A 12,208-nucleotide genomic window follows, 5' to 3' on the forward strand; every position below is an offset into this window, starting at 1 on the left:
GTGTGTGTGTGTGTGCGCGCGCGTGCAAAGAGGAAGACAGAGGGAGAGAAGGTGGAGAGCTGAGCCCCCGGTTCCCACTCCAACTCTACAGCGGGTGTGTGTGTGTGTGTGTGTGTGTGTGCAAAGAGGAAGACAGAGGGAGAGAAGGTGGAAAGCTGAGCCCCTGGTTCCCACTCCAACTCCAACCACAGCAGCTCTGTGTGTGTGTGTGTTTGTGTGTGTGTGTGTGTGTGTGTGTGTGTGTGTGCGCGCGCGTGCAAAGAGGAAGACAGAGGGAGAGAAGGTGGAGAGCTGAGCCCCCGGTTCCCACTCCAACTCTACAGCGGGGTGTGTGTGTGTGTGTGTGTGTGTGTGTGTGCGCGCGCGTGCAAAGAGGAAGACAGAGGGAGAGAAGGTGGAGAGCTGAGCCCCCGGTTCCCACTCCAACTCTACAGCGGGTGTGTGTGTGTGTGTGTGTGTGTGTGTGCAAAGAGGAAGACAGAGGGAGAGAAGGTGGAAAGCTGAGCCCCTGGTTCCCACTCCAACTCCAACCACAGCAGCTGTGTGTGTGTGTGTGTGTGTGTGTGTGTGTGTGTGTTTTCATACTGGAGTTCTGCTGCTAGAAACAAAAACAAGCAAAAAACCTCACATAATCCCGTAGAAAAAAACCTCCTCATTTATTTTACATATGAGAAAACCTGTGGTTTGCAAAGGTGAAGTGCTCAATTCCAGGAACTATGGGTAATAAGGAACATTCGTCCAGTCATAAATTTTTATTGAGAGCCAATGATTTGCCAATCAAAGTAGTCACAGAACTGGTCCCAAACTTAAAATCATGACCAGGGATCAACAGGCTTCCATATGAGGCTATTCAGACAATTTAGAAAAAATGATACTCTCAAGAAACGTTTTCTTTTCGGAGAACAGCCCAGTTTCCTTGCTTACTTATTTACTTCCCCCCACCCCAATCAATCTACCTACCTATTTATTTATAATGACTAGGTTACACAGCAATGGGAGTACTATAAGATTTATCATTCTAGAAAATTTCAAACATATACAAGTCTATAGAGAGCAGGAAAAGAACCACATGTTATATTCACTCACCCCTAAAGATGAACTGATTCCAATCTTATTTTATCTATAATCCAGCCTATTCCCACCCCTGCCACTATTGCAGCTGTACCATCTGGAAGTAAATAACAGTTATCGGGATAATTTCCTAATAGAAGCAATTTTCCAAGTGCCTCAGAAACATAGAAAGCAGAATTTAATTTAAACTAATTTTTTTTCTAATGAACACAAATGCTAATTATTCTGTTTTATGGAGGAGTTTTTCAAAAACTATATATAAACATGACTTTCTGTCTGAAAAATAGATTTGACTTAACATGATTGTAGGACAGTTTTCACATGTGGAAATTAACTACTGAGCATTGGTTATAAATACATTTGGAATTTCAGGACAATATAAAAAGTCAAACCCCAAAATAGATAAGAAGGCTCCTTTTGATAAACAGTAAAATTGCATGCTCCATAAAGCCTGGTCTTCTCAACACCATATGACGATTGAGCTAGTAAAATATCAAACTAATAAAAACACAATAAATTCTATAATTCTAAAACCTTTGGGAGCATGAGTTAGGAATCAAAGAAAAATCTAAACTTTAACAATTCTGATGAGCAATAGAACATTACCCATTTTAAAGAGTAATAAAAGCATTACATCTTACCCTAACGGTTCTGAAATTTGCTGCATCATCCACTCCATTAACTTTGGCCGAGTCCAGACCCAGGTAGTTATATCTGCTGAAATCCCGCTCAAGTTTAAGCTTATCTATTGAATCACACATACGAGTTGGTAAGTTACTTCAATAAATCTAATCATCTTTAACATCTCATTTTTTTAACCCTTCAGATAAAAAGACTTTCATACTATGCGTTGAACCAAAAGAACAAAAATGAATGGTATCAACTCAAATATATCAGGAACAGTATTTGCCCAAAATCACCTTTATCATATGTACATATTTCAAACTTTTTTTTTTGCAGACTCTTTCCATATTTTGATTATTTATCTTCAATGTGCTATTTCCTTATAACATATGATGTCTGTCTAGTGATTCTCCCACTGCTGGACACTTGGATTTTCTCCAGTTTGTAATAATAAATAAAAGGCAGTGATGAATATCTTCACACGAAATATTTTTTGGATTCTTTTGACCTGCCTCCTGAGAAATCTGTATGCAGGTCAGAAAGCAACAGTTAGAAATGGACATGGATCAACAGGTTGCAGATTGGGAAAGGAATACATCAGGGCTGTATACTGTCACCCTGCTTATATAACTTATATGCAGAGTACATCATGAGAAACGCTGGGATGGATGAAGCACAAGGTGGAATCAAGATTGCCGGGAGAAATATCAATAACCTCAGATATGCAGATGACACCACCCTTATGGAAGAAAGCGAAGAAGGACTAAAGAGCCTCTTGATGAAAGGGAAAGAGGAAAGTCAAAAAGTTGGCTTAAGCTCAACATTCAGAAAACAGATCATGACACCCTGTCCCATCACTTCATGGCAAATAGATGGGGAAACGAGGGAAACAGTGACAGACTTCATTTTTGGGGGCTCCAAAATCACTGCAGATGGTGACTGCAGCCATCAAATTAAAAGATACTTGCTCCTTGGAAGAAAAGCTATGACCAACCTAGACAGCATATTAAAAAGCAGAGACATTATTTTGCCTACAAAGGTCCATCCATCTAGTCAAGGCTATGGTTTTTCCAGTAGTCACGTATAGATGTGAGAGTTGGACTATAAAGAAAGCTGAGCACAGAAGAATTGATACTTTTGAACTGTGGTGTTGGAGATGACTCTTTGAGAGTCCCCTGGACTTCAAGGAGATCCAACCAGTCCATCCTAAAGGAGATCAGTCCTGAATAGTCATTGGACAGACTGATGTTGAAGCTGAAACTCCAATACTTTGGCCACCTGATGTGAAGAACTGACTCACTGGAAAAGACCCTAATGCTGGGAAAGACTGAAGGTGGGAGGAGAAGGGGACGACAGAGGATGAGATGGTTGGATGGCATCACCAACTGAATGGGCTTGAGTTTGAGTAAACTCCAGGAGTTGGTGATAGAGAAGGAGGCCTGGCATACTGCAGTCCACAGGGTCGCAAAGCATCAGACATGACTGAACGACTGAACTGAACTGAACTGAACTATGACGGTAATTTTTCCCCCAAGTGTGTTGACTTTCCATAGCTCTTTTTGTTTAAACTATTTGTTCAAAACTTTTCATCACTTAGTTACTGACTATTGGATACTCTCCTGATGGACTTATAATAATTCTCTAAAATATCTAAAGGTCAGATTTTTATCTCTGTATCAGTTGCAAATGTCTTTTCCACTATTTTTAAATTGTCACTGAGTAGTATGTCTTTATATAATTATACTCATCTACTGCTCCCTGCTAACTTCTCTCCAAGTGGACTAATTATATTCTTCCATTTTATTTTTTTTAATAGATAATGAGCCCCTCCCCTAACTTTTAACTCTTTTAGCAACCCATCTGAGACACAAATTATAGTCTTCCACTTTATTTTTTTTAAATTGATAATGAGTCCCTCCCCCAACTTTTAGCTCTTTTAGCCTCATCTGAGACATGTCCAGGTACCTGGTGGGGTACTACAGAGACAGATACCAAGCAAAGACTGCAAGGTGGTAGAAGCCAACCCATCGTGTTCTTTCCTTCAAGTGGAATCATGGAAAAATTTTAAGAGAAAAAGAGCAAAATCATAAGGGACACTTCTGCTTTCGACACTGCAACAGTAAAAATTAAATTAAAACACAAAAACAGGGACTTACTGAGAAGCTCTTCAGAGGCACCAGAAAGCAGCTGATAAAACACATGAAAGTTTCTTTCACCTCTTGGCTGCTTAACAACTCGAGATTTCTCTAAAAGATCTAAAGAGAAAAAGAATCAAAATCACAATACAGTATTAATCTCACTTTCAAATACACTGTGCTTCTGTCTCTTCCCCCTCAACTTTCTTTTTCACTTTCTGTCTTGTACTAATAAAGTAATAACAGAAGCTACATTTTCAGTTCTACTTTCAGGAAGAAGCACAACTCTAACTAAAACTGCTAAATTAAACAAACCAGCTTCTGGTTGAACAATAGTGAATATGCAAAAGAAGTTTAACAATACAATCAACAAGCTGATGAAAGACAACATAGCTTGTATAATAATATTCTCTTGATTTTATGTATGACGACACTGCATGCATGCTAAGTTGCTTCAGTCGTATCCGACTCCTTGCAATCCTATGGACTGTAGCCTGCCAGGCTCCTCTGTCCATGGGATTCTCCAGGCATGAATACCAGAGTAGGCTGCCATCCCCTCCAGGGGATCTTTCCAACCCCTGGATCAAGCCCGCGTTTCCTGCATCTCCTGCCCTGGCAGGAAGGCTCTTTACCACTAGCACAACCTGATGACATTAGGTTCTTCAATATGTGGTATTACAAGTCCAAGTAAGGAAATGCAGCCATTCAGTTAAGAATTCACTGAAGAGTTACAATAATAACAAATTAAATATTTTTGATATTTTATGTTTGATATTTTATGCTAAATGCATATAAAAGACATCCATAAAAGACATTATCTCATTGAATCCTCCTCATCATTTTGTAAGGTATAACTTCACAGATGAAATAACTGATAGTCCAAGTGCTTAAGAAGGACTTGAAATCAAGCCATCTGACCCCAGTGCTACCTGGCATAAGAGAAGCAAACCTCTTTGCTCTCTTGAAGTCTTAAAGAACGAAAGGTGGTTCTCATTTCATGGAATCTGGAGTTATTTGACAGTATACTTTCACTGATGCTGGATGATTTTTTCATGCTGTAACTGACACATTATCAAATTTTCAGGAAGGGAGGAAGGCAGACAGGGAGAAAGGAAGACAGGAAGAAAGGAAGGGATGAATACCAGCAAGCCAACCAGAAAGGCACCACCGTGGCAGAAACAGGGAGTGGCCAAGTACAACTGCAGAGAATATTCCTGCCTAGAGTCCTGTTTATCATTGACCAGCAACAGAAAGGAGGGTCTGGGTTCTGTGGTCAAACGCCAGGTTTATTTAAAAAATTATGCATCAGTGATCCCATTATTGAGCACTAATTCTAGAGAACAGACACATTCGATTTACAATCAGGCTAAAATCTAAACATTATCCAAAAAATTAGTAAAGAAGAGTACAGTGTACAACTTCACAGGGACTTTTCACTGAACTTAATTTGTATTTCTGGAAACTTTACCAGCACAAGAGGAGGAGTTTAGGGAGAGTTAAAAAGTCTAGACTCAATGAACAGAGACACCCTACAGTGCTCCAAATACATAAGGCTGTTTGTAAGAACGCAGAGATGGGTTAAGAGGATACATAAAGTTGACAGAAATTTCTCATTACTTGGAGCATAACAGATGAAGGATTAGATAGCAGGATCAAAGTTTCTTTACTTTATGTATAATCTCTCTTCCTAGGGAAAAAAAAAAAAAGAAATGGTCCAAGATCTTGATTAAAGCTTATAGAAGAATCAGCTCTGCCTGTTTTGCTTGTAAGGCAGGACTGACAACGAGCCCTGCTCCTCTCCACAGATACACATTATGAAAAAAGTCAGTGGCATTGAGGACTTCCCAGGTAGCACAGTGGTAAAGAATCCGCCTGCCAGTGCAGGAGACCCAAGAGACACAGGTTCGATCCCTGGGTCAGGAAGATCCCCTGGAACAGGCAATGGCCACCCACTCCACTATTCTTGCCTGGAAAATTCCATGGGCAGAAAAGCCTGGTAGGCTACAGACCATAGGGTCACAAAGAGTTGGACACGACAGAGCAAATGTATGTGCACGTGTGCATGTGTGCGCACAAACACACACACACGGCTTTTCCAAGGGATCTATGTCCCTTCCCTAACGTGAAATGATACAGTTAGCAGTAATTAAGGGCCTGCCACCTAAGTAACAACATTTTTCTCCATATGGACTCTGCTGCCTTGGATCACCATCCCCGAAGAAAAAATGCCAAATAACCAGTGAGTTACTGGGCATAACTGATGGTAATTTCAATGAAAAACTTGGATTATGAACAAATGTGTGTTCATACATTGAGGTGTATATTCTAAAATCAACTCTACAGTATTTTTTTTGGAAATACACAACATAACCTTCAAGATTGACAATTAGGAAGTTTCACTAAAGACAAGCTTTAAAGTAAAAAAAATGGGGCAAATATCTTCTTACAAATCACTCCCTGTGCCACTGTATTACAGTAAAATAAAGCAGACATGGGTGCTCACCCAGGGCTCGCTCTCAGCCCGGGTCTCACACAGACTTCTGTGTGGCTACATGTCCCAGACTTTGAAAGCCCTCAAACATCTGGCATGGCAATTTTTCCTATACCTCCACCTCCATGCAGCATTTTCACCTTTAGGAAATCAGCTTAAAGTTCTAACTCAAAAGTCGAATCCTAAAGTGATAAATCAGTACCAAAGATAGCTGGACATGTTGCATTAAAAGTTGTGAAAGGGCTCTCAGTGTCTGCACATAAAAAACCAGCTTGGGGTTTGAAACGCTAAGAAAATGTGCCTTATTATCTACCTAATTAACTATGGGGTTTTTACTAGAATCTGGTTTCATATATATAGCACTTAGGCATTTTCACCATGGATTTTTTTTCTAATACAAATTTAAAGTTTATCTAATAACTGAAAAATTACTTATGTGTCTATATATCTGAATCTAAAATTTGATGCCCACCCCTGAAATAAAATTAATGAAATATCTAATCCACATTATCTTATTATTATACACACTATTCTAATAAATCCCAAATCATTTCTTAATCTGAAATTAATTTAGACATATGTGAACATCTGATTTCTTCTATAGTATTGGTATGTAGTCTTATTTCATGATAAACATGCAGTCTTTTCTTTTCATGGTAAACATATTTTTATATAAGAAAGAATACCAAAGTAAAAATGAGACAAAGCATCTACTTTTATATAAAGCCATCCATTACAGAGGAACAGAACTGCTCTCTGAAATTTCAGCTTTATTGCTACAGATACTTCACAACCAGTGGTGGATTATTTCTGTCTTCTGTAGGGGTATTAAATGTCAAAGTGCTAAAAAAGTCCAGCCTTGAATTATAAACTAGGTGATGTACTGCCTCAGTTTTTTTGATGAATTTTGACCCTAAAGAAGACAGATTAAAAATAGACCCTATTTATTTATAAAAACAGACCTTGATGAAGTCACTAGCTGTTGAGAACTGATTCATATACAGGAAAGTCCCCAATTCCACCTCAATACATAACACACACACACACACACACAGACACACACACACACACACGCACATCCCAGAAAACAAAGCAGATTCAAGATTCCTTTAGGAAGTGTTGTAACAAGCAGTTCTGCTCCCAATCACCCACTCATCATCAATTAAGCCAAAGGTATAATGTAAAAGGAAAAAAAAAAGCTATAAATCTCAAACAATTTAAAAAGAGTAAAATTATATTCCATATGCTACAAAGTGGCATGAGTGTGCTACACATATGGAGTAAACAGCATGCCATGAAATAGCACATAAATTAATTGCATCAAAAATTCAAAAGAAATGTAAAAGAAAAGGAATTCAAAGCAATTCCTTCTACCCATCCCCCCCCATCTTTCCAGTGAGTTTTCTGAGTTCATGTGGAAGGATTTTCTGCGATTAACTCCCCAGCCCCGCAGACCCTCACTCACTCTTCCACTTGGCGGGAGGAAATGCACCTCTGGGCAGCGAAATCTGGAGAAGAAAGGGGCATGAGTGTGTAGCTGCGCGGTCAGCTCCACTCCCCAGGCGCTGCTCAGCGCTGTGGATGCCCGCCCGCCTGCCCGAGGACGACTAGCACCCCCTTGGTGATAAACCAAATCACTTTCTTCAACCTTGCCTCTACAGTAATAAAGCTGCCTTCTCTCCAGCTTGATTCCTATGCCTATTTCTCATGTGTTTCCAAACCGTGTGGGGAAAGCACATCACCTCTTAGACCTCTGTCTTAGTTATTTACCTTCCGCTGCATAGTAAAGGCCCCCAAACCTACTTAGACCAATATCATTTATTAACTCATGTGTCTGAGAGGTAGCTTTGTAGTTCTTCTGATCTAACCCAGGTTGGCTGGCAGCTGGCTGACCTAAGATGGTCTCAACTCACATGTCTGCTGGTTCATTCCATGCGTCTCTCATCACCCAGCTGACTCGCCCAGGCTCATGCACATGAAGGTGATGAAAGAGTTCCCCAGAGAAGCGAGAGAGGACAAGTCCCAGCACAGAACCAATTCTCGAGCCTGTCAGGGCGCCATGCTTGTGAACTGTCCCATTGACCAAAACAAATCTCACGGCCAAGCCTTATGTCATTGAGGGAAGGAACTACCGCAGAGGGTGGATCCAAGCTAAAAAAACTGTTGTGGCCATTTCTATAAACCATCTACTGGGTTTAGGCTATTTAAAATAAAATGGTCACCAATTCTTTCCACACTCTTCCCACTGAGAGGTGGAATCCACATCCCCCAGCAATGAAACTGAGCAAACTTATGTCTGCGTGGACTTCAGAGAGTCAAAGGAACACTGTACCATTTCCTAGGTTCCTCAGGCTTCTTCCTGGTTCTTTCAGAACGTGGTCGGTCGGTATGTTCCCTTTTGGGGTACTCACTCTCAGAATCTAGCCGGCCTGCTGTGAGAAGCCCAAACCACCCACGGCCACACGTAGATGGCTCTCAGTCTAGTCCTTGGGCTAGGCTCTGAGCCCAGTCCTTGAATGATCCCAGCCCAGGAGCCTGATATGTGAATGACAAAGACTCCAGAGGACTATGACCCCCACCATTTGTGTAAGTCTTCCCCAACACTGGGGAAGTCTATGCAGCTGAAGTTCCATATGCTGTGGTGACAAGCCAGCTCTGCTGACTCCATCTGAATTCTTAACCCACAGAATCCAGGAGCATATGACAGGGCGTTGTTTTACTCCACTAAGCCTGGGGTGGTTTACTGGGCAGTAATCATAACCGGACCACACACCAACTTCAACATTTGCTTTCATTCATAATCACAGGATTGCATTACTTCTTTCAACCTGAACAGATATCAGCAACAGAGGAAGTTTGATTACCAACAACTCTGTTAGCCTTGCTGGGATTTAGAAAAAGTATTTTTAAATGATTAGCATAGAACTTTCAGATAAAATTATCCAATGAACGAGCAGCTTTATTATTCAATAAATTTCTCTATGTCAAATTGTACTTGATGTACACTAGGTACTTACATGATTAGTTAATTCAACAATTATATAATAAACATCAGACACTATTTTAGTTATTGTCATTCAGCAACCATACAAACTCAGTCTCTGTTATTATAGGGTATATATTGGTCTGGGTGCTAGAGACCATCAACAAATAAGTATCATGAAAAGAAGCTAACGTTTACTGAGTGCTTACTACATGCGCTGTTACAAGCGCTTTGGATGTTAAATTATTCACAACTCATCACAATTCTATGACATCAACCCTATTACCTTCATTTCAAAGATAAAGAAATGAAGGCACAGAGAATTAAGTAACTTGTCTTTTTGTTTAGACATCGGCACCCACATGATAAATCACTGAGAGCTGCAAATGTAAATGTATAAATTTTATGAGATCAACAAGTATTAACAAAATAGGAGAAACAGTGCTTCACATCAGCCAAAAATCTGGATGTGCATCCATATTTTATCTTGTCTACTTAAGTAAATGTTTGCCATTTTCTATTTTTGTAAAACCTCTCTCCTAATGACACTAACCTCAGAAACACATAGCTTTCAAATGAGTTGAAGACAAATTTTACAGTACAAACTCTCTTAGAAAGATAGGTTAAGTTATTGGGCTTTCCGCCCCCCCCCCCCCCCCCCCCCCGCCCCACTTCCTGGGTACACAATGGGCTCAAGAGATCCTATGACTTTTTCAAGGTAATAATTACAGCCAAAGCAACTTACACTTTTACTAGCTGGCTGCTAACAAAGCAAGCAATATAGACTTCCTACAAAACAGCAAATCTTATCTTCTTTTAACTAAGACCATGGTATCCAGTCCCATCACTTCATAGCAATTGGATGGCGAAACAGTGGAAACAGTGGCTGGCTTTATTTTGGGGGGCTCCAAAATCACTGCAGATGGTGACTGCAGCCATGAAATTAAAAGACGCTTACTCCTTGCAAGAAAAGCTATGACCAACCTAGACAGCATATTAAAAAGCAGAGACACTACTTTGGCAACAAAGGTTCAACTAGTCACGGCTATGGTTTTTCCAGTAGTCATGTATGGATATGAGAGTTGGACTATAAAGAAAGCTGAGAGGTGAAGAATTGATGCTTTTGAACTGTGGTGTTGGAGAGGACTCTTGAGAGTCCCTTGGACTGCAAGGAGATCCAACCAGTCCATCCTGAAGGAGATCAGTCCTGAATATTCATTGGAAGGGCTGATGTTGAAGCTGAAACTCCAACACTTTGGCCACCTGATGCAAAGAGCTGACTCACTTGAAAAGACCCTGGTGCTGGGAAAGACTGAAGGCAGGAGGAGAAGGGGATGACAGAGGATGAGATGGTTGGATGGCATCACCGACTCAACAGACATGAGTTTGGGTAAACTCCAGGAGTTGGTGATGGACAGGGAGGCCTGGCGTGCTGCAGTCCATGGGGTCACAAAGAGTTGGACACAACTGAGCGACTGAACCGAACTGAACAAAATGGCAAATCTTGTCTTCTTTTCTGGGTACAAGAAGCTAACTTTTGGCAGCTTGGTGAGAACAAGAGTGGGTTTACCCATGGCTTTATACCCCCTTAAGATAGCAGGCACCAGCTCCCTGTGGCCACCTATGAGTCAGTCCTCTGTCTATACTGGGTGAAATTTCCTGCTCTCACCACTAATGTTTCCCTCTCCTTTCCAAAGCAAAGGATACTCTAAAATACCAGGGTGTTCCCACTACCACAAACTTCAATATAATTTCATAGTGGGAACAAATGGTAACAGAGACCATCTGAAATACATTCATGATGATATATTAATTTTCATTGGAAATGAACTGAGTGTTTACTATTTATTCTCCATGGATACTGCAAGAACTAGGGACAGGAAGACATTTCTGTTTGAAATTTGAAACTTCAAAATGTAAAACCCAAGTGATTTTCTAATACTTGCAATCTAAGTCATCCTTAAATATTTTCCTAGAGTCCTCAAGAGTAACATAGGTTCAGTCATCTCAGAATGTTCTGTAATAAAAAGAGTTCATTTATTCTTATTTTAAAAATAGTGTGCTATTCAATTAATAACTAGAGCTAATTTCTCTTATAAAATGCAAGTGCTATAAATGTGTTATAACTGTCTTTCAGAGTAAAAGGTAATCATTTCTTACAATTGAGGCTACCCTTTCCTGTACAGCTCACCAACTGGCATGCATCGTGAAGGAAGCCTGCCTAGGAAACCTGGCAGGGTTATAATCATTTGCTTTTGGTGGCATCATAAATGGTTTGCATGAGTACTTCTGCGTCCTTATTTGACATTTAAAATCATTTAACATAAGTAGCACCACCCTAGCCCATTTCACTTCAGATTAAATCTTCCTCTTCAAGAAGTTTCCCCAGTAACAATACATTTTTGCAAATATGGATAATCCCAATGGATGGTACACAAACTAAATTAAAAAATTAAGTTATTTAAAAACTATAAATGGTAGAAATGGGAAGAACCATGGAATTCATCCAAGTCAGTTCTATTGTTTGCAAGATGAAAAAACTCTAGCCCTAGAAGTTTACTCCATGAATTGTAGTTTTAAATGTTTTTAAATAATTCAGCTGCACGGTGTGCCCAAATTCTAAAAACACTCACTTTGGAATCAAATGGCATTCCTCTGGATCTAGAGTTTGTCAGGAAGATCTCAGGGGCCACCTGGGGGTCTAGGGATTCTGGCAACTCATATCTCCTTTAACCAGATCAGGCCTTGTTTTATCTGTTTCATATTTGGAGTAAAATTTCATTTGGAGAAAGAATGCCACTACTATAACAAAAAGCAGTGCTTCAGATATCTGAGCCAATTTGCTTTTTGTCTGGTATACGCTTAGATTGTTTTCATTCTAACAATCGCAATAGCATCTTAGGG

At 40.1% G+C, this 12,208-nt stretch overlaps 1 protein-coding gene across 4 annotated transcripts in view; it reads right to left on the minus strand.

Annotated features, from left to right (window-relative positions):
• MYO1B (myosin IB) overlaps window positions 1-12,208 on the minus strand; it is a 188,322-nt gene that overhangs the window by 56,556 nt on the left and 119,558 nt on the right. For all 4 annotated transcript variants that reach the window (XM_043910537.1, XM_043910538.1, XM_043910539.1 and 1 more), the window contains 2 exons: window positions 3,852-3,950; window positions 1,713-1,816 (listed from right to left, as the gene is read on the minus strand). In XM_043910537.1, coding sequence (XP_043766472.1) covers window positions 1,713-1,816; window positions 3,852-3,950 — 203 coding nt within the window. The remainder of the gene's footprint in view (window positions 1-1,712; window positions 1,817-3,851; window positions 3,951-12,208) is intronic.

The sequence above is a fragment of the Cervus elaphus genome, chromosome 8, assembly GCF_910594005.1.
Source record: "Cervus elaphus chromosome 8, mCerEla1.1, whole genome shotgun sequence".
Lineage (NCBI taxonomy): Eukaryota > Metazoa > Chordata > Mammalia > Artiodactyla > Cervidae > Cervus > Cervus elaphus.